The sequence below is a fragment of the Carcharodon carcharias genome, chromosome 6, assembly GCF_017639515.1.
Source record: "Carcharodon carcharias isolate sCarCar2 chromosome 6, sCarCar2.pri, whole genome shotgun sequence".
Classification (NCBI taxonomy): domain Eukaryota; kingdom Metazoa; phylum Chordata; class Chondrichthyes; order Lamniformes; family Lamnidae; genus Carcharodon; species Carcharodon carcharias.
The window spans coordinates 85,252,879-85,276,812 of record NC_054472.1 but is presented as its reverse complement, the minus strand read 5'-3'; the positions used below and the strand labels follow the sequence as shown (position 1 = coordinate 85,276,812).

The window sequence follows — 23,934 nt, the reverse complement described above, 5'->3', positions numbered from 1 at the left end:
GTGGCAGGCTGGGTTCCCCACCATTGGATGTCAGGAACGTCATTTCAATACATCTGCATATAGTTATAAGCCTTGCTCGTTATAATTATCCCCCCACACTAGGTCATCCGGGCACATCGCCGGGAGAACACGCCAGCCCAGAACTCATTTTGACAGGTGTGTCGTGCAAAAGCCAGGACTTACCCTTAGGGCCTTGATCACATCGTGTACAGGCGAGGAGTAGAAGATGCTGGAGCCCCACAGCTAACGGACCCTAGAGGAACACATGCATCGTATGCAGCGTGGATTCTCATGGATATGGCTCCGCCATGAAGTAGCTCACAGAAGATGGAAGGTCCGGTTGATGTCTGGGGCCTGTTTCAGGACATCATGGTTTTGGCCATGGGCTGCTACGGATAATCGTGAGGCGGTAGAGAAGAAGGTCTAGGTTTAACTGGGAGCTGAAGGTGTACTGAGGTGAGGGTTGGAAGGCGATGTGAGGCTGGGAGGAGGAGAATGATGGTGTTTGGGGCGGTGAGGTTGGGACAGGGGGGCAGTGATGTTGGTGTGGTGAACTTGGGAGGGGGAAACAGGTGTCAGGGGGGTGAGGTTGGAGGGAGGGAGTACAGGGGGGAGGACGTTGTAATGGGGGAGAAAGCAGCAACTGAGGAGGTAGGCATAACGGGAGAGGAAGGTGTAAGCGAAGGAGTTCAGAGCAGGGAAGGAGTTCAGAGGGGAGCAGGAGTCCAGGGGGAGGAAGGATTCTGGGGAGGAAGGAGTCCGGGGGGAGGAGGGAGTCCGGGTGTAGAAAGGAGTCTGGGGGGGTGGGAGAAGAGGGAACTTGGATGGGGGCTGGTGCCTAGGTGGGATGAGGGAGTTCGGAGGAGTGAAGGTGTCTACGGGGAGGAGGGGATAAGGGTGATGAAGGGAGGAAAGAGTTGGGGGAGAAAATCCAGGTGAACATGCGAGGGAGGGGTCTGTGGGGTCAATGACTGCGTCCTGGAGAGTGAACTGAGAGTGGGCATGGTAGGAGGGGATGGTGAGTGTGAGAGAGGGAGCTAGAAGAGTGGGAGGCTGAGGGTGCATCGGTAACGATAGAAGGAACGGCGAGGAGGGTTGGTGGGGTCAAACACGGACCCCGGAAGTGGGAAGGAGGAGGTCGGGAGTTCAATGTGGAAAGGGATGGGATTCCCAGGAAGGTAGGGAATGTGCACGTTCACCTGTACTCCCTGGAGCGACAAGGTTTGGGGTTTGTCGATGACAGTAGGGAGGTGGAAGGTGATGACGGGGGGGGGTCAACAGTGATGGGGAAAAGGACATGGGTGACTGGGGTATGGGAAAGGACAGGGGAAGTGATGAGATACTTGACCATGACCATGGTTGTTGAAACTGAAAGTGAGCGGAGCCTCATATTGGATGGACACTGCATGGGAATGGGTGGGCGGCAATGCCGGTCAGCTCAGATGGACAACTGAAATCGAACCCCAGCAGGCAGCATTGGGAATGCTTGGGACAGTGAGATGAGTGTGATGGATGAAGGCTCTGCTTGCTTGGCAGCGCTTGCACGAGGCTCTGAAAGGCCCTGTCCCAAACACACTTCTCCCTCCGGAATCGCTCATGGTCCAGCTGTGTAGCTGAACTGCGAGTGTAGGGGGTGATGCAGTGGGAGGACTCATGAAGCCTGTCGGTGAAGCCGAAAGACACCATTACACATTACACAGTGAAAGTGAATATATTTTCAGATTATAAAGTGACAAAATGTATTCACCTATACAAACACTTGTGATCAAAATTTCTTAACTTTTCTAGGCCTACCACTTCTTCTAGGTGCTGCCCTGACATCCTCAGCAGGGGTGGAGACAGTCCATGCAATGGTTGGCCCTGTTGCCTCTGATGCCCTTGGCCTGGGTCCTCTGGAGAGCTGAGGCCTTGAGAGCCTCATCATGCTTTGGCTGTCCTCCTGTGGGCCGGCTGCTCCCCCTGTGGTGACAGAGGACAAAGTTGAGGGAGTAACAAGCAAAAGGGACTTGGAAGGAGCGGACACTCAGGAGATTCCTGAGTGAATAACCCAGGGGTACCTAGCTGCTGCTCCTCCTCCCAGGTCTGACTCCTTGAGGGGAAGAGTACCTGGAGGGATGTCGAGGTTCCCCGTTTCTCTCTCGCGTTGCCACTGCAGGAACTCACCCATGGCTGCCACGATGGAGTGCAGGTCTACGCGTATCTCCACATTCTGCAGGACCTGGGTCTCCATGGCATCCACCACCCTTCTCATGGAGACCTCCATATGTGCACATGTGGGCACCACTTCATCAGAGAGCAGGTGGATGCACTCCTTGGACTCAAGTACAACTCTGTTGAGGGTTTCCAACAGCTCTTCGTGATGTTCCCCATGTCTTCTGCTGACTCTCCACGATGAGTTGAAAGGCCGAATACAGAGGCTTGTCATTTGACTTAGACCTCACTAATTCCCCTTCCTCTGCAGTCCTCCGAGTGCCGGGGAGCTCAGCTGAACCTGCCCCTTCCTGCTGTGGACTCGAGTCCATGCAGTGACCACCAGATTGTAAACCCGAGACAGCACTAGATCTAGGTCCCACCGAGATGTGTGTCTCTGAGTTGGTGGAGGGTGTGATTGATCTTCCTGGCTGCATATTTCCAGCTCTTCAATGGAGGAAGTGTCCTCTTCACTGGAGTTGAGGATCTGGATGGAGCTGAGGGACTGACTGGCTGAGGGCGTCAGTCGCTTGGCAGAGCTCCCTGTGAACCAAAGTGGAGATAATGAGTGCATGACAGCAGAGTCAAAAGCAGGAGCGAGAGCACTCATAGTTGCACTGAGAGAGAGATGATGTGGTGCAGGATCCTCACGTGGGTGTTCGCTGCTGACCTCACCGTCACTGCGGGCAGGGTCCATGTCCTCACCAGTCAGCATGATGGCACGCTCCTCAAAATGAGTGAGGGGCCTAATGTGGAGCACCCCACCCTCTGGTCTGGGACCTCTCCCTGCTGTGATGAGCCAGCTTCTCCTTCATGAAAACAGATGTAGGGAGTGTGAGCAGGACGCATGGCACTGCAGGGAAAGTTTGTGTGGTGAGGTGAGATGTGGATGCGATGGGGGTGTGACCTCCTGAGGATATGAATCTGAAGGAGATGTGAGGGTGTGTGTGAGAGTTAGTGGTGTTGTTCCTTGAGGAGTGAGATCCCTGTGGATGTGTGATGGGTTTGTGAATGTCTGAGTTGAGAGCGATGAGGTGGTTGACTTACCCTAGCGGAATGGATGAGAGAATTCATCCTCTTCCTGCACTGGATGACTGACCTCCTCTGTGCTCTGATGGCACTGACCACCGCTGCCACCACCTCCCAGGCCAGATCGGTAACTCTGGTGGACCTCCTGGGGCCAGAGCTGGGGTAGAGGACATTCCGGCAATCTTCTACTGCGTACAGCAGGTGCCCTAGAGAGCCATCACTAAATTTGAGGGCTGCCGTCTTTTGTGTTTGGGGCCACCTATCGCCTGGAGGCAACCCTGCTCTGTAGATATGAAGTAGGCTGTACTCTAGTGTACTTTAAATATGGCACCTGGAGCGAAGAAGCACTGAGGTCGCGGCAAGGTGGGCAAATCTGAGTGTTTCCCTTGAATGCATTATTAATGAAACGGGACGCGCTGGGAAGGAACGATACAGCGCCAAAGCTTGCCATTGCTGCCAGCGGGCAAAGTGATTTTTTCACACCCGTTATCTCAATGAGTGCAAATCTGGGACCATTCTGCCCACAGGGTGGGATTTTCCGGCTCCACCCACCGCCAGGATTATCCGGCTCCAAATCCGGTCCTGGCCAGGGAGTTATTACGGCACTGTAGAAGACCTTCAGTTCATGCTGACTCTCCGTAGAACAATCTACTCAGTCCCATTCCATTGCTCTATCCCCATTGCTCTGAAACTTGGGGCAGGATTTTATGTCCTGTGGGCAGCCCGTGTCCAAACCAATCAGATGTAAAATCGCGCAAGAAGATGTCAGTCGAGTGTCCCGACGTCATTGCACTCTTGCGCGATATTTCGCTTGGTGGGCACACGCAAAAGCTGGAAGCATGCCCGCCGACAATTTAGAAGGCAATTAAGTTACGCAACTGACTCTGATTTTTTGTTGCGCAACCAACCTAATGGTTGGCAGACGGGCAAATTGGCCAGGTGGCCTTTGCATTTTTCAGCAAACGTCATCCAAGGGTGGGATGAAATATCTGTGATGAAATGAAATAAGAATAAATATCCAGGGACAGCATTTTTATCAGCTATATTTTCAAGTGATTGATTATGATGCATAGACACTTTTTTTTAGCTTCTAAAACCTTTATTACAGCTTTTTCAGGCCTCCAGTTCCTTGAGGCAGCTGTCTGCCTTCAAGGGGTTTTCTCGCAGCGCTCACCCGTGCCCGCAGAAACATCATTGCCCGCCCTCTACCTGCCCCCACCCCGGCAGTGCTAGCATTTCAGCACACATTTCACACTGGCTGGCCGTTAACTGGCCAGCCAGCGTGAAATTGTGGTCGGGCACCCATTTCCTGACTGCTCCCGGGCCCAATCGGGTGTGCCCGCCAAAAGTAAAATTCAGGCCTTGATTTCCATCCAGTTTCTTTTTGAAATTATTCATTGTCTCCACTTCCTCCATCCTCATATAGACAGTGAGTTTGCGATCATTACCACTTACTGCATAAAAATTCTTCACTTTCCACCTGCATCTCTTGCTCAAAACCATAAAATTGTATCCCCTAGTCCTTCCACAATCAACCAATGGAAACAACTTATCTAAAGCTATCATAACTTTGCACACTTTGCTACCAAATCTCCCCTCAATCTCCTCTGCTCCAAAAATAACAAGCCCAGCTTTTCCAACCTAAACTTGTAGCTAAGATCTCTCATCCCTGGAACTAATTTGGTAAATCTCCTCTGCACTCCTCAAGGACCCTCCCATCCATCCTGAAGTGTGGTGACCAGAACAACAATTTCAAAGTTTGTCATAACGTCCTTGCCTTTTTACTGTGTGTGAAATCTTACTGCCTCTAAAATGTTTCTGCCATGGGAACGAAAAGTGGGTCCTGACCCCGATGGTGTTGACTGGTCACACAATGTCACAACCTTACAGGAGACGGCCAATCCAGAGGTTGCCTCTGCCTTCAGTGTCCAGTTAAGAATGGTGGGTGGAGACGAGAGGTCCAAGCAGAGGGCCGAAACTCTGGACAGCCTGCGGTCACACTGCTGAGGCAGGTAGGGGACTTCGAGGGTGTCTCAAAATTGAACCCTTCTGAAATATTTAAAAATAAAGAATGGCCATAGCTGTCAGGCCATCATTGTGTAGCTTGTGGCTGCAACTGTGACCTTCTCATTGCAGCGGCTCTATGATGGGGGAATTGAGAGGAGAGATCGATGGCCTACCTGTTCTACCAATGGGAAGCTACCTACAGGTACCTGCCAGGACACAGCCTCAGGAGTGGGGCCATTACAATGCTGGGAAGCTGATGGCTGCTGCATCTTGTCCACAATCAGCCCCTAAAGTGGCCTAATAGGCTACGCACCGCTGCCAAGCAGGTAGCAGGTAGCACTTAGAGGCAGGAACATATCGGATCGACTCCCCAATGCGCAACTTCAAATTTTACTGCAGGTTCTGGTTTGAATCCAGCCTCTGCAGAACTAGGAAGATTCTGGCCTGAGTCTCTATTTCTAACTCTCAAGATTCTGTCTGTCTTTTTAACCTTCCTAACCTACCCTGCCACTTTCAATAATTTGTGCACACATGCTCCCAGGTCCCTCTGTTCCTGCATCCATTTAAATTTGTAGCCTTTATATTGTCTCTCTTTGTTCTTTCTACAAAATGTATAACTTTTCATTTCTCTGCACTAAATTTCATCTGCCACACGTTCCAAGTTTCGTGTTACCTGCAAATTTTAAAATTGTGCCCTGTACACCAAAGTCTAAGTCATTAATATATATAAATATATATTATAATATATATGGTCCGAGTACTGATCCCGGGGAACATCACTGTATACTTGCCCCCTGTCTGAAAAACAACCATTCACCATTACTCCCAGTTTCCTGTCACTTAGCCACTTTTGTATGTATATATGCTGTCACGGTCCATATTATTCCAAAGACTTAAACTTTATTGGCATGCCTACTATATAGTACTTTCTCAAATGCCTTTTGAAAGTTGATATACACCACTTCAGCTACATTACCCTCATCAACCTTCTCTTTCATCTCAATCAGATTAATTAACCACAAGATAAAAGCAAGATACTGCGGGTGCTGGAAATCTGAAATAAAAACAGAAAATGCTGGAAAAACTCAGCAGGTCTGACAGCATCTGTGTAGAGAGAAACGGAGTTAACCCTTCAAGTCCTTTTGACTCTTCTTCAGACCGGAAACATTAGCTCTCTTTCTCTATCCACAGGTGCTGCCAGACCTGCTGAGCTTTTCTAGTATTTTCTGTATTTGTTATGGTTAAACACAATTTTCCTTTCAAAAATGTTTTTTTAATTTATTCTTTTCATGTTATGTGCGCATTGCTGGCCAGGCCAGCATTTGTTGCCCATCCCTAATTGCCATTGACATGGTGTTGGTGAGCCACCTTCTTGAACCGCTGCAGTCCTGTGGTGTAGGTACACCAGCGACAGTGAAGGAATGGCGATATAGTTCCAAGTCAGAATGGTGTGTGGCTCGGAGGGGAACTTGCAGGTAGTGATGTTCCTATACTCTGCTGCCCTTGTCCTTCTAATAATAGAGGTCACAGGTTTGGAAGGTGCTGCTGAAGGAGTCTTGGTGAGTTGCTGCAATGTATCTTGTAGATGGTACACACTGCTGCCACTGTGTGTTGGTAGTGGAGAGAGTGAATGTTTAAGGTGGTGAATGGGGTGCCAGTCAAGTGGGCTACTTTGTCTTAGATGGTGTCAAGCTTCTTGAGTGTTGTTGTTCTTGAGTGTTGTTGGAGCTGCACTCATCCAGGCTAATGGAGAATATTCAATCACAACCCTGACTTGTGCCTTGTACCCTGAGGAACTCCTGCAGTGATGTCCTGGGGCTAAGATGATTGACCTCCAATAACCAAAGGCGTCTTCTTTTGTACAAGTTATGACTCCAACCAACGGAGAGCTTGCCCCCTGATTCCCATTGACATCAGTTTTGCTAGTACTCCTTGATGCCACATTCAGTCAAACGTGGCCTTGATGTCAAGGGCAGTCATTCTCACTGCACCTCTTGAGTTTAGTTCTTCTGCCAATGTTTGGATAAAGGCTGTAGTGAGGTTGGGAGCTGAGTGGCCCTGGCGGAACCCATATTGAGGGTCAGTGAGCAGGCTATTGCCGAATAAGTGGCACTTAATAGCACTGTCGACAACATCTTCCATCACTTTACTGATGATCGAGACTAGACTGGGCAATAATGGGCCGGGTTGGACTTGTCCTGCTTTTTGTGGACAGGACATACGTGAGCAATATTCCATATTGCTGGGTAGGTGCCAGTGTTGTAGCTGTGCTGGAACAGCTTGGCTAGGGGCGCAGCAAGTCTGTCCTGTTTCATTCCTTATCGACTTTTCTGTGGTAGTTTGATACAACTGAGTGGCTTCCTAGGCCATTTCAGAGGGCATTTAAGAGTCAACCACATAGCCGTGAGTCTGGAGCCACATGCAGGCCAGACCAAGTAAGGACAGCAGATTGCCTTTCATCAAGGAATAGCTTTTAATTTCAGATTTATTAATTGAATTTAAAATCCAATGAATGACTTTTACGAAGTTTTTTTTTACATATACTATTGTCATTATAGGGCTCATTGGTTCTATACTGTGTATAGTGGATGAATGGGCATGGAAGTACCATAGCTTGGCCGAGGAAGCATGGGGGTCCATGGGGGGTGTGGGGGGCATAGCTTGGCATGGGGGGCTTGAGGGGCTATGGAGGGGGTGTTAGCTGGAGGCATAGCCTGGCATGGGGGGCATGAGGTGGCTTGGGGAGTGTGTAGGGGTTGAGGGAGTGTAAGGGGTGTGGGCTGGAGAGCCTTTATATTTTCATTTTATCTGAGACAAAACCCTACAGCACCGAGGCGGGCCTTTTCAATAGCCCCTGTGGCTGCCTCCGACCTCTTTCCCAGGTCGGTTGGTCCAACTGCTGCCCGACCCCACTCCCAACTACCCCCTCACACCACACCAGCAATGAAGATCCCGCCTTTCAGGCATATTTTCCCAAAGTGGGTGGGCCAAGCCAGGAATTTTCCCAACTCCCGTTATTTGCCTCAAGAATGAAAATCCAGGCTAACATCTCTTGTAGGAATTTTAGGGAGCCTAAAAACATTTCCTTGAGGTTGTTGTGCTAATAGAACAGAATTACTAGTTCAAAAGCTCATTGGGTCTCAGAGCAGTGGTTATTAAGCTGGGATCTGGGGACTCAGAGAGATTTTTAAGAACTTGGTGATATCATTGGCACCAAAGTTACCAACAAACATTTTGAAAATAGCATTTTAAAAATTGAACATTACTGGCTGACCATAGTATCCTAACTTCTTTAGTTATTCTGAATATTAACTAATGAGACAACAGCAAGGGTACAGATAAGTTATGCCTTAGCAGATGGGCTGGTTCACAATTTCATTGACTTACTTTTCTGTAGCATGTGTTTGCACCGAGGCCACCTGATTTGTCAGTTGTTAATTTGCAATCCAAGTCTGAGCTCATTTACTATCTTTTAATTGATATTACTCAGAGTTTATTGTCAATACATTATCTTCTGTCTAATATACCATAAATGTTTTCAAAACCAACATTAATTACTGATATTTGTTAATCCTGGACCTCTATCCTGAAGGTTTGAATGTTCAACCTACTTGGTGAAGAAAAAGCAGGCATTATTTATAATATAGACCATTACAATCTGTGGGAAAACTCCTCATTACACACGCAGGCAAGGATCCTTCCAGTTAAAGGCATATGGACACGAACATTTCTATGAAAGCAGCTTTTGGTTTAACCACAGTATGGAGTTGATTTGTGCAGAATTTGGTAATTCATTTGTCAGCATTGTTTTGTGAGCAATAGTACAAGATGGCCCACAGAAGCATTTATCTAATGGTTTACAAAATTAAAAAGGCTCAAAACCACTCATAGAGCTGCTTGAATTCAAGATTCTGGTAGCTCATCTAAAAGGGTAGTTAAAGATTCTACCATCTGCAGCTCCCAAACTGTGCATGTAATAACAAACTCCTCATGCTTTTTAATTTTTTAAAGAAAATCATGCTTTGCTTTCTGATAATTCTAAGTTGTGCATGATCAAGAATGAACATCAAGCTGCCTGTTAGCAAAAAAGGACAGCTGATCATTTATGAGCAGGAAACTTATCTGTGAAATTTAAAAGGACAGGCAGTTCCAGCTGAACATTTCACATGATTGAGCCCAGTAAAGTCACACATCACATTTTTCTTTAAGAAGCAGTGTATAACTTCATAAAATGCAGAATGCTTACTTCCTCTGCATATAGGGCCACAGTTTATTGTATAGGCTAAAGGTTACAGAGCAATGGTTAGATTAACTTATTACAACGGAACTTGGATCCGTGATTTAAACTATTATCATTACTGCTCTCAGGATAAAAACAAAAAACTGCGGATGCTGGAAATCCAAAACAAAAACAGAATTACCTGGAAAAACTCGGCAGGTCTGGCAGCATCGGCGGAGAAGAACAAGGTTGACATTTCGAGTCCTCGTGACCCTTCAACAGAACTGAGTAAAATCAGGAGAGGGGTGAAATATAAGCTGGTTTCTTCTCCCTCCCTTTTGTTTTTTCCAATAATTCATATAGATTTTTCTTTTCCCACCTATTTCCATTATTTTTAAATCCACAGCCCCTGTGGCTGCCTCCGACCTCTTTCCCAGGTTGGTTGGTCCAACTGCTGCCCGACCCCACTCCCAACTGCCCCCTCACCCCATCCCAGCAATGAAGGTCCCGCCTTTCAGCCATATTTTCCCAAGATGGGTGGGCCAAGCCAGGAATTTTCCCAACCCCCATTATTTGCCTCAAGGATGAAAATCCAGGCTAACATCTCTTGCAGGAATTTAGGGTGCTCTGTTAGCCTTATTTCACCCCACCCCCACTAGAGCTGTACCTTGTGTGTCCTGCCATCAATTCTTAATTAGCACATTTTTTTAGATAATATCACCACCTTCAACACCTCTTTGTTCTTTTGTCTGTGACATCTTTTGATTATCTGCTCCTATCATTGTTTGCTTGTCCCTACAACCACCCCCACCACTTCTCTCCCCCCACCTTAAACCAGCTTATATTTCACCCCTCTCCTGATTTTACTCAGTTCTGTTGAAGGGTCATGAGGACTCGAAACATCTTGTTCTTCTCCGCCGATGCTGCCAGACCTGCTGAGTTTTTCCAGGTAATTCTGTTTTTGTTACTGCTCTCAGGATGTTGTTTTCTGTTGCAGCAAATTCATTTAAAAATATATTGTCATCCTTTTATGTGAGTGGAGAATCAAAGGCCATTCTCTAGCATAGTATCATGAAAGTTAATTTGTCTGGTTATATAATAAAGGAGAATAAAACAATGTTACACTATTGCCAGTAACACCTGGGCCTGAATGTTCGGCTCGCCGAGATGTAAAATGATGCTGGGTGCTGTCGGGCGTGCGTCCTGACGTCACTATGTGTCATTTAGATTTTCACTTTGGTGGGTGCACACCCAAGTCGGCTGCTCACCCACCGAATTGTCAAAGTCCTCTTAAGGCCATTTAAAAAGGCAATTAAGCAAATACCTGAGCTGCCCATCCAATCTTAAGGTTGGACGGGCAGGCGAAGAGCCCAGGTGGCCTTCACATTTTTCATGGAACCTCATCCATGGGCGGGATGAGGTTTCATGAATGATTTTAAATTTTCACACAAATTTTTATTAAAATTAATGCATATGTCCTAGCTCATGTGGCAGTTTCATATGTTCAGATGAGGGGGCATGTCACAAAAATTATTTCTCCACTTTATTAACCTTTTAAAACTTAAAAATTATCTCCTAGGGCACCTCTGTGCCTAGGGAGATTTCTGCGCTCTTTTGTGCATATGCGCCCGACTCCCGAATCAGGGAACCCCCACTGCCTGCACAGGGAGCGCTCAGCGCTTCTGGGAGCGCGTCATGCTGACCGGGCCTTAATTGGCCCATCCATGTAAAATGGCAGCGTGAACCTGATTGGGGGCGCTGATTGGGTGCGTGTCTGTCCGCACAACCGCACCACCCCCCCCCCCCCCCCCCCCACCCCCCCGCACCCCCACCAGAAGGGGAGATAATTCTATCCCTGGTAATAATATTTTTTTTTTGTTCTGTTTTAACACAAACTAAGATAAAGATGCCAAACCACATTGTAAATATTTCACTGCAACAGACATAATATGATTGTAAGAACTGCTGCTGCCTGGAAATGACCCATATGAAGCCCTAATGTTCCCTTAACATATAAGTTTGTTGCAACATAAACAAAGAAAGCTGGAAATACATTGTACGTCATTCAGCAACTGCAGAGACAAAAGACAAATTAACGGTTTCCAGTATAAGCCTTTGGGAATTGCCAAATTTTTCTCTTTGTGTTTAGATAGCCAATGCAATTCTTTTCCTCCATTGCATAGCTGCTGAGATCTTGCATAATTTATAAACAAAGATTTACCAGACTTTATTGGCCTTATTACTTGTGTTTCCTGATTTCCACATACATTCTGAAAGTCCAATATTGGCCAAATAGTTATCGTAATATCTGCTGCTCCTTCTGTGCTCCTTCAGAATATAGTTAAGGTCCTTAGTTAAGGTCCGTGCTTGCGTTTTTGTGACCACCGCAGTGGATTTCCTAACAGCAGCCCAAACAATGTGCGCTGAAAACCTCTGATCGGCTTATATACAGTGTTATGACCCAGCAGTTGGTAAAGCAGAGGTATTTAAAAATCCCACAGGGAAACTTTAGACAACTGCCATAACCTATATTTTTTAAGGGGTATGTTTGAGATGCAACTCTAAATTCAGGAATCAGACCACCAGTTCTCAAGAGATTTTATATTAAACTAAATGAAACACTTTATTAAGTTACAATACATTAAACACATATACATGGTTACAAATTACTTCAGTCATAACTTTTAACAAATCTCTAAACTATTCTCCATTATGGCAACAGCACCCATAGACTTAACCAGCCACCAGGCAAAGCATTTTCACCTTACGAATTCAAAATGAGGTTCTTTTCACTTTGGTTCCTGTGGAGATGGTTGGGGGCTTACAGCTGCTTTGATTTTACATTGCCTTTGCTCTGCACACTTGAAAACTGCGATTGGTTATATCCAGCACATCTCATTGAATGTAAATTTTCATTATATCACCAGCTTCTTTGAACTCCACCTCTTCTAACAATAAAACCCCTTTCATAGTACCAATTTTATTAGTAACATAAACATTGCTTGGTCTCTGCCAGCTAGGTGCCAGATTTCACCCACTTCTTGAATGCTCTATTCAACAAAATGCAAATGCACCTCTACTTCTCCGTTTACATCTCAAAACTAATATACATCAAAGCACCCAGACTAACTGGCTTTAATCCAATTAAAACACACCCACAGATTAAACCTCTGTTTTAAAAGAAAAATATTTTCCAATAATATTGTATACATTAATAGCTTCATGACATACAGTTTGTTCCTTACAGGACACTCAACAAAGAGGTTGGATTCTTTAACAGCAGTGAAAATGCCACTGTGCACTATATGCCAGAAGGGAAAATCTGCTGCTGTCCAGTTGTTCAAGTCTGCGTGCTGCAGAAAGTAGATATATTGCTGATCATTGGTATTATATTCATTACATTTAGAGGGCTTTTAGTTCCATCTATTTTAACCAAAAAAAAGGATCTTATCAGAGACTGGATTTAAAATAGCAGGAGTAATCTATTCCTGTGTAGCAGCAGCCTCAGTAGTGAGGTAATTAATCTCTCAATTTCTCATTTGTCTCTGCCATCTTAAACTGGTCCCTGCGGAGTTCGTTGCTGATATTAACAGAAGATATTCTGAAAATGTAGTTACACTGGCATCAATGATTCAGAAATAAACTGAACAAACTCTCCTTTTACAACATACACAATTTTTTTCATCAGGAGTCAGCAGAGGGTTTACTGAGCATCAGTGCTGGGGTTAAGCCCATTATCACATTCAGCATTTTCCCCTTCACCTGGTGAATCCACCTTTTAAAAACCTCAAAATTTAGCCTTTTAACCTCTTGATTTTCCCTAATTCTTAATTCTTGCTCAGTGTCTGAGTGCCCTGTCCCACTCTCAGGTACTTTGTGATTTTTCATTTCTTTAAAGGCACTATACAAGTGTAAGTTGCTAATAATCAGTTTTGCTGAGAGATGTTGCAATGTAAGGATGAAACTGTCTCACTGAGGAAGGAATCTGATTTTTTTCTCAACTATTTTCTCTCTCCCCATCCCTCCTGGAAACATTAACCCCTTGCTTGGATATGATTCCATGGAGTATAAACACTGGGCTGATTTTTCTGCTCCCTAAGTCAGAGACAGTAAGGCTAATTCTAGCATCCTGACTGTTGGCTTGGTTCAGATCAGGCAAGTCAGCACATGCTGCAGATTAAATTTGAGACATTCCAAGCCTGTATGGCTCACCTACTCACTGGACAACAGCTGGAGCTTATGTTTGATTTGTGTAGAGATACCAGGGTCTGCCATGATAATAGATAATCACTCTACAGTGATTGAAATCAATTTTTCTCTTTGTGTAAGACTGACAATGTGTGTTCATAAGTTACACAGCTACAGGGAGTGTCAGAAGAAAGCACAATCCTGCCCTTACCTGACCTGCACATATATGTTAGTTCCAACAATGGCCATGGTACAGGAGCATAATGGTTCTGTTACTGGACTAGTAATCCAGAGGCCTAAACAATTGATCTGGAGACATGATATGAATGCTCTATTCAACAAAATGCAAATGCACCTCTACTTCTCTGTTTACATCTCAAAACTAGTATACATTAAAGCACCCAGACTAACTAAATCTCAGCAATGCAGCAAGGGAAGTCAAATTCGGTGAATTAAATACATCTGGAATTAAACAACTGATATCAGTGATGGTGACCACAAAACTCCTGGAGTGATCTGGTTCACTCATGTCTTTAGAGAAGGAAATCTGCCACCCTTAACCTTATCTGGTCTATATTTTGCTCTTAATTCTTAACTGTCCTCTGAAATGGCTTAGCCACTTGAAAGAAGTACTGAGGATGGCAAGGGCACAAAATGTACTCTGCGTCAGGGACTTCAATTCCCATTACCAAGAATGGTTCAGTAGCGACGACACTGACTGAGTTCTGAAGGGCATAGCTGCCAGACTGAGCATGCAGCAGTTGGTAAGAGAACCAACATGAGGGAAAAATCTACTTAACTTCTCTTCACCAACCTTCCTGTTGCAGATGCAAATATCAATGACCGTATTAATAGCAATGACCACCGCACTGTACCCATTGAGACAAAGTCCTATCTTCATGCTGTGGACTTACTCCTTTGTGTTGTTTGGCACTAACACCCTGCTAAACGGGATAGATACAGGACAGATCTAGCAGCTCCAAACTGGACATTCATGAGGTGCTGTGGGCCAACAGCAGCAGCAGAGTTCTATTCAACCAGAATTTGTAGCCTCGTGGAACAGATATTCCCCACTCTACCATTACTATCAACTCAGGGAACCAACCCTAGTTCAAAGAGGAGGGTAGAATAGCAAGGCAGGAGCAACACCAGATATACATAAAAATGAGATACTGACCTGGTGAAACTCCAGTACAGGAGAACATGCATACTAAACAGCAGAAACAGCATGCCAGAAATAGAACTAATTGATCCCAGAACCTTTGGCTCAACTCAAAGCTCCACAATCCTCCCACATCTAGTCGTAAATGGGGTGGACAATTTAACAACTAACCAAAGGAGGAGGGTCCAAGAACATATCCATCCTCAATGATGAGGGAGACCAGCACATCAGTGTGAAAGATATGGCTGAAGTGCCAAGTGGATGATCCATTTTGGCTTCCTCCTGAGGTCCCCACTATCACAGGTGGCAGTCTTCAGCCAATTTAATTCATTCCATGGGATACCAAGAAATGGCTGAAGGCACTGGATACAGCAAAGGTTGTGGGCCCTGACAACATTCTGGCAGTAGCAATGGAGACTTATGCTCCAGAACTAGCCTGCCCTTAACCAAGCTGACATCAAAGCAACATTTGACTCAGTATGAATCAAGAAGCAATTGTAAAGTGGAAGTCAATGGGAATCAGGAGAAAACTCTCCACTTGTTGGAGTCATACCTAGTCCATAGGAAGATGGTAGATGATTGATGGACAGTCATCTCAGCCCCAGAGGACTGAAGCCATTTCAGAGGACCATTATGAGTCAAGAGTTAAATATAGGCCACAGAGGATAAGGATGGCTGATTTCCTTCTCTAAAGGACATGATTGAACTAGATCAATCTCGTAGTTTTATGGTCACCATGACTGATATCAGCTTTTTAATTCTGGATTTATTTAATTGCTTCAGGAGTTCCTCAGGGCAATATCCTAGGCCCAGCCATTTTCTCCTATCATATGGTCAAGAAGTGGGGATGTCCACTGATGATTGCAGTGTTCAGTACCATTTGCAACCCTTCAGATAGAGAAGCAGTCCATGCCAACATGCAGCAAGACCTAGACAATACCCAGGCTTAGGCTGATAAGTGGCAAGTAACATTTGTGTCACATAAATGCCAGGCAACGACCATTTCCAACAAGAGAATTTAACTATCACTCTTTGACATTCAATGGCATTGTTGTGACTGAATCTCCCACCATCAACATCCTGAGGATCATCATTAACAGAAATGTAACTGGACCAGCCACATAAATACAAGAACAGGTCTGAGGCTGGATATTTTGTGGTAGGTGACACACTTCCTGACTCCCCAAAGCCTGTCCACTATCTACAGGGTACAAGTCAGGAGTGTGATGGATTACTCTCCATTTGCCTGAATGAGTGCAGCTCCAACAACATTGAAGAAGCCCAACACCATCTAGGACAAAACAGCCTACTTGATATATACCATCTATAAAATTCATTGCAGGATTTAATTAAGGTTTCTTCGGCGGCACCTTCCAATCCTAAAGCCTCTACTACCTAATATAACAAGGGCAGCCAGCATTTAGGAGCATCACCAACTGCAAATTCCCCTCCAAATAACACATCATCCTGAATTGGAAATGTCTCACCATTCTTCCATCATTGCTCAGCCAAAATCTTGGAATTCCCTCTAAAGTAGCACTATGGGTGCACCTACACTAAGTGAACTGCAGTGATTCAATAAGGCAGCTCACCATGAACTTCCCAAGGGAAAGAAGGGATGAATAATAAATGCAGGATTTACCAGTGACACCTGCATCCCATCAATAAACAAAAATATATCATGACCTAGTCTGGGATCTGTAGATGACTTTCCCCTTCCTGGTCCCTCTTGTGACTCAGTTATGATGAAGTTGTTTAACACAGACAGGAGGCTAGGATCTTCACTCACAGTAGCTCCTTTACAAATTGCCCCAGACTAGCCTCTAACCTATCTACCTGCAGCACTAATGTGAAAATTGCAATTGTCATTGACAGTGCCAGCTGAAGCCTGGGAGTAACTCACTAAAATTTGTTCTAGTTAGATAAGAAAAATCAGAAGCCTAGAGGTAGTCTGCAAACATATTTCTGTGAACAGATGTTCAAAGCAAAGTAGTGTGAATTTTTCTTGATAACTTGGAACCCTAAGATCCAGAATTGTTATTTGCCCTTCTCTGTGTTCTGAACCTTCTCGAATACATCAGTGGCCTTTTGGCAGTCGGTGACCAAAACTATATATTGTATTCTAAAATGACTTCACCAATAATCTACAAAGTGGGAGTGGGTATTTCTGCTTCTAATTTGCATTATCTTGCATTTAATCCACATTAAATGCACTTCTTAATATATCAGTTTGTTTGGCCTAAATCTGTTTGAAAGCTGAAAACTTCTGATATACTTGTCCTTAACAGCAAATGTCCTAATATTGTACGAAATGCAGAGACTCAGAGTGTACCCTTGTGAAGCCTTACTATACACTGGCCTCCAAAAGGCAATATTTCTATTTACTTTCAGCTTCTGCTTTCTATTGCAAAACGAGTCTTCAATTCAACTAGCTAAGTTCCCATTTATTCCAGAAATTGACATTTTCACTACAAGCCTCACCTGTGGAACTTTATCAAATTCTGAAAGTGCAAGTAGATAATATTTTCTGAATTCACCTGTCCTCTAATTAAGTTAGTTCCTCAAATAATTCCAGTAATTATGTGAGGCATAACCTGCTGCTCCTGTTGCAATCTTTACGTTCTTTACATGAGGACTTTTAGCATCTGTTAAATGTTTTCAGTCATGTTTTTCATTACCGCTATTTCATTGATCTCAAATTTCCAGCTTCATGCTTTGGAGTTCATCAGCATACATAGAGCAGAATTCCATCAAAAAACGCCTTATTTATTCCAAAGGGACCTAATACACAACGATTACAGTTGCAAACTGGATCCAAATCAGATTTTTTTCTCAATTTGTTTTCAGGCCATGTGTAACAGATTTCAACTGAAATCACATGAAGTTTAAGCCTTGCCCTATTTGTACAATTTACCTCAACTTACCTGCTTTGAATTGTTGAAATATCCTGTCCTGGGATAATCCTGTGCATGTATAATCATTAGGAGCCATATTGGACATCAGTATAGGAGGTAAAGATGCACCATCCTGAGCCATTATATTTCAAGTTTGGATTTGTGGTATAGGCAAGGAATTCTTTGCAATATAACAAAATAAAAGCAAGGTAATGCGGATGCTACAAATCCGAAACAAAAACAGAAAGTGCTGGAAAAACTCAGCAGGTCTAACAGCATCTGTGGAGAGAAAAACAGAGTTAACGTTTCAAGTCTGTATGACTCTTCTTCAGATTGCAATTCTTTGCAGTGCCTCAAAGCTATCTTCTGACTGTTCCAAGCAAATGTCTTATATGTGTTTATACCAGCATTAGCAATTCAAAAGTCATTTATACATGGAAGCACTTTCTGTAGAGTGTTAATAGAGCTTTCATGCTGGTAGACTCTTCTCAGTGTAAACGGGCCTATAGTCACAAATAAAAGCCTGCAAAAGGTTTGAGTAGCCTGGGAAAAAAATGAATAAATTGCCTTTGCGATTAGTTTGGACTGTCTGCCTATGCAGATGGTAAAACAGTCTGAAGTTGCTGCTGAAGTCTGAATGTCTTTCAGATTTACACAGAACCATGGGTGACTCTGAAAAGACTTGGTTTACTTTTCACATCATTCTTTCTTATTATGTTAAAGTAAAGATTCCCAGAGTGACTGTTTGTTATTCATAAGAAATGCCACACACAACGAATGGGCCAAGGTTGCAAGCTCATGTTTTACAATGAATCTAAATTCAAAGGGGCTACTTTGTGTTAGTGGAACTGCATATCTAACGAACAATTTCCTATGTTTGCTATTTCTGGCAAAATCATAAAAGTAGTGGGAGGAGATCTTTCCCAACAAGAAAACAACTGAGTGCAAAACACAAACTTGTTTTGAGTAAAAAAAAAGTTTTATAGAAACTGTGTTTCATATTAAATGAAGCATAATTTTATAGTTGCTTCTTGGGATGATTTTGGGTCAGAAGAGTTTACTGGCATCAGCTACCTAGGAGACAAAATATACATGGAGAGTCCTCCCTGGTGTCTGTCCGCTCAGTAAAAAATGGACACAGGGACTGTGATATGTGATTACACCACAGCAGTTCCTTCTGATGCAAGTAGCACACATACTTTGCGCTGCCTGCTGATTACCAAGACCATAACGTGTAGTCACACTAAGCACACTGTGGAGTGGTTGGACCCTTGAGTGGGGGGTACAAAATTGTGGGAGGCTAAGGCCAGTTAAAGGTAGCCTATACTACTTAAAGCCAGCCTGAACCTCATAATGGAGAGATACATATTGACTGGAGTGGATGCTGTCACTGTCTGAGGAAGAATGTCTGGGCAGAAGAACATTGAAAAAGGGCACAACGTGACAGAGAGCATGCTGCAAGGCTCTCCAACACAGCAGTGGAGGCTTTTGTGTAGGAAGTGGATAAGAGGAGAAAGATCCTCTATCCACAAGGGACTAGTAGGTCCTCCTAACAGACACTGCAAAGGCAGTGTGAGGAGATAGCCATCGCAGTTAATGATATTATTGTTGCCCCATGGACCAGAATGTAGTGCCGGAAGAAGTTCAATGACCACACGAATGGAAGCATGGAAGTTGTTGGTGCTTAATCCTGCTTCTCACATCCCACAATGCCTCCTGATTTACAAACTGCTCATGGTGGAAGAATGCCCCTCTTACTTACTACCTCCCCTTCCCCTCACCACAGACCTACCCTTTCCCCTTTCTCCTTTCAGATACCCAAGAACTTTAACTTGGCCAGGCAGTGTTGGAAGAATATCAAGTGGTAGAGCAAGAAATCAGTGATGATGAAGAAACACAGTTGCTCACTCCCACACTCTCAGCTACCAGCTCAGATATTTTGAGGGTAGGTAGCACTATGTGCTGAGATATTGGGCTAGAGTTACCTGCAGACAGGGAAGGGAGGGAAGGGTAGTCCAGATGGCAGCTCATTTGAAGGTTGCATAGAAGTTCTGCTGCCAATGATTCAGAGGAGAACGTTGATGGGTCGGTGTACAGAACAAGGTTGATGGATATGACACAGAGATGCTTGGTGCATTGGCAGACCTGCCAGAAAACTTGTGGTCACTGTCAATGAGCATGGAGAAGTCTAGCACCAACCTTGTATATGTCTTTCTGCAGAGTTTGGAGCCCATTTTTTCTAGCATGCAAGTGGTGGCAAATTCCATTGTCATACTTTGGACTCAACCATGATGCAGCATCAGGATGGCCAATGCCTCAGCTTCAATTGCAGCATAACCAGAAGCCATCCAACATCTGAATACTGCAGTGGAAGCTCAGGCAAGCTCAGCATGGTGTCACACGCGTTTACACTGCTGCCATCATGTTTTCAGTTGCCAGTCGCTCAATGGGCATGCAGGCTCTGACAGCAGTCCAGCAATGTATCCTTCATCACATTGCTAGAATTCGTGAAGGCCCATCCTAGTTGAGTGCCAGTGGCTCCATGAATGACAACATTCATCCTCCCACTACTGCTACTCCACAAATTCCCTTGTTGTTACCTGTTAGCCAGCCAGCTCAGATGCTGCTGCCCATGCCAAGGTAGTACAGTTTGAAGGCGGGTCTGCAAGGCCTTTTGCAGTGTCCTTCACTGAACGTCAGTGGCCTTCCACCAGCTATGTCGTAGCCACTTTGATAGCACTTTGTAGGAGCACCAGGACAAAGGCAAACAGAAGACAGGCATTAAGATAATGCACAAGGGTGATTAGTTGAATTTGTTTTGCATGTTGCAATACAAACTATATTGCATATAGTTTAGTTGCTAAAGTTGCTTTGGAATTTTTGGTTTGTTGTTTATATTTCAGCATTGTGGCCAAGAGGGCACTGTGATGGGAACATGAGGTGTCTGGCTGTTCTGGAATGAGGAATTGGGCTTGCAAACACAGCACAGACAGATGAGCTGATCACAAACAGTTCACCCAGAAAGGGGGCAAATTGGAATTCCCTTTTCTTCCCCTTCCTCCTCTTCTTCCTCATCACCCTCCTCCTTTGCTACTCAGGAGTTGACTCAGTACCCTGGTGACAAGTGCTGTGCTCTCATGGTGGCAAGGATGTGCAGCATGCAGCAGGCCACCATGAATTGTGAAATGTGCTCTAAATTTAAAGTAAATTCTCCACCCCGTTCTCACTTTGTCCTTCGCCTCCTGGTCCAATGAAGCTCAACATAAGCTCGAGGCTTTCAATTAGGAACTTTCCAGCCTTCCAGACTCAACATTGAGTTCAATCACTTCATACTGTAATGTCTGCCCCATGTTGTTCTTAGCAGGTTTCTATTTTACTTTCATTTTTCTCTTGTTTTTGCTTTTGGACACCAGCTGTTCACCATTCTGCCATTCACACCTCCTCTATACACATCTTTAGTTTCTTTACTAATCTCATTACCACTCCCTTTGGCCCTGCACCAGCAGATCTTTTGCCATATAATCTCTTCTGTCTTTCACCCTATCACAGACCTTCTTGTTTCTTTTTTCCAACCGCCCCCCCTTTTACTTGCTTAAAATCTATTACACTTCTATCTTTTCCCAGTTCTGATGAAAGATCATTGACCTGAAATGTTAACTTTTTCTCTCTCCACAGATGCTGCCTAACCTTCTGAATGTTTCCATCATTTTCTGTTTTTATTTTGGATTTCCAGCATCTGTAGTACTGTGTTATGCTTCTGAGGCTGCAGATCTGCTTGTAACAGGTTGCAAACATCAATGACCACTTTCTTAGTGAAACAGAGATGTTGCACACACTGAGGTTGGGATATGCCATTTGATCCCTGAAGATCCTGGGTGAATATGTCCTCCTGCGGAGAGCCTTTCGGCCCTCTTCCTCCTTTCTCTTCAAGCAACCTATCCTCCTTTGTGTTATCTCAGCTCATTCTCCCTGCTATCCTGCAGGCAAAGGGGATAGAAACTACAGCACCCATGATTAGGAGCAAATTGTCTGTCCAGGATCCTTAAAGTGAGAATCAAGGCCTTCATCACAGCCACCTCCCTCCTAATGGATATACTCAGCTTTAAGTAGCTCTTTTAAAGCCAACCTAATAAACTAAATCGACAAAATGAGGGATAAAGTAAACACAGCCCCTATGTTAGGTTAGCTGTAAAACCAAAGACAAAGTTTAAAGAAAACAACTTTAAGTAGTATTACAAATACACAAGCACTTCTAAGTCCTAACTCGGCAACATCCAGTAGAAATCAATCAGCAATTAACCTGAAAGCAGTTGATTATCTCTTTAAATAGCACTGATGGGGGCACTTCCTGCTGCTGAATGTGTATTCAGCTATGGGAGGCTAAGAGAGGGTGTTAGCTGAGCATTGAGGTTGAAAATGGCACAGCTGGAATCAAATCAGCATGCTGATTGATGTCAGAATCTGCCTACTTTGCATTGCTTCTGGCACACACTTTGAGAGCCTGCACTAATGACCTACCCAAAGTATCATCCAGTGCAGCTCACACCCAGAATGTCATTTTAAATCCGAACATAACGTCAAAAGTGCGGCACTAAGTAACTGAATGTTGCCACCATTATCTCGCCATTATCTCATTGCTGTTTAGGCTCTGCCTTAATTGGCTGCTGCGTTTTTGCCTACACTTCTAAAGTACAACACTGGTTGTAAAGTCCTTTGGGAGGTCATGAAAGGTGCTATATGAATGCAAGTTTTTTTTATTCTTCTACATTAGAATCAAATAGATACATTAATAAACTGAAGGGTGATATTGACTGATTTGTAAGCTACTGGATATTTTCATTATTGTCTTACTGATTGTTACATTTTTTAGGTTCCCTGCAGGTGATGAATAAAACTAGAAGGCTCATGGAGCAAGGTGGCGCCCACTTCACTAATGCCTTTGTAACAACTCCAATGTGCTGTCCTTCCCGATCTTCCATGCTGACAGGAAAATATGTCCATAACCACAATACTTACACAAACAACGAGAACTGCTCCTCACCTTCCTGGCAAGCAATGCATGAAACACGCACATTCGCAGTGTATCTAAACAACACAGGCTACAGAACAGGTTTGTAGCATTACCAGTATTATGCTTGCAGAGGACTTTTTCTTATAATGGTTTCAATATATCATATTTTTAGTGTTAAAAAGAAATAATATATTTTGGTATATTGACTGCACAAATCATTTAATTAAGTAATGAAATAGGATGTATACACATGTTGATGTTTTAAAATTATTCTAAAGGTGTGGGTTTCAAGGGGAAGATTATGATCTATCAGATGAGGAAAGATCCATACTCACACTGAATTGAAATGTTACAGAACTATCAAATTCACCATGACTAATCCTTATTTAGGTATACGTTTGTGTCCAAGGGATTCCAGGAAGAGTAGCTTATTGGCAGCAAGCAAAGGGTAATGGTTGACGGGTGTTTTGCAACCAGAAGGCTGTTGCCAGTGTGGTTCTGCAGGGCTCAGCACTCAGTCCTTTGCTTTTTGTAGCTTATATTCATGGGGAAGAATTTTCCCGTCGGCAAGCGGGGGCAGGGCTCACTCACCAACTGCGTAAAATGACGCGCGGTGACATCAGGCATGCATCCCAACATCACCGCGTGTCATTTAGATTTTCAGTTCGGCAGGCGTGTAGCCAAGTCGGCTGCGTATCCACCAAACTGTCAAAGGCCTATCAAAACTGTCAAAGGTTAAAAACTAATTAAAATAATTAAATGAGCTGCCTGTCCAACCTTAAGGTTGGCGGGCAGGCGAAGAGCCCAGGCGCCTTTTGCAATTTTCATGAAACCTCATCCACAGGCGGGATGAGGTTTCATGAAGTGTTTTACAATTCAATAAAAATTATTTAAAAAATTCATTGACATGCCCCAGCTCATGTGACACTATCATAAGAGGGAACATGTTTTAAAAGTTCTTTTTTTCCTTTATTTAAATTTTAAAACCTTAAACTGATCTCCCTGAGGCACCTCTGTGACCCAAGGAACCTCCCCCCGCCTGCACAGGGAGTGCTCAGCGCTTCCGAGTGAGCGTCACGTTGGGTGGGCCTTAATTGGCCTGCCCATGTAAAATGGCAGTGCGGACTCGATAGGGCTCGCACTTGTTCCCACCCGCCCCTGCACAACCCCCCCATTGGGGGGAAAAACTCAGCCCATGATTAGGATTCAAAATGTAGGGGGTATGATAAAGAAG

General features: G+C 44.3%; 1 protein-coding gene across 3 annotated transcripts in view; it reads left to right on the top strand.

Annotated features, from left to right (window-relative positions):
- The window catches only part of sulf1 (sulfatase 1), a 421,690-nt gene that overhangs the window by 213,581 nt on the left and 184,175 nt on the right, over window positions 1-23,934 (top strand). For all 3 annotated transcript variants that reach the window (XM_041189449.1, XM_041189450.1, XM_041189448.1), the window contains one exon: window positions 22,560-22,799. In XM_041189449.1, the coding sequence (XP_041045383.1) occupies window positions 22,560-22,799 (240 nt within the window). The remainder of the gene's footprint in view (window positions 1-22,559; window positions 22,800-23,934) is intronic.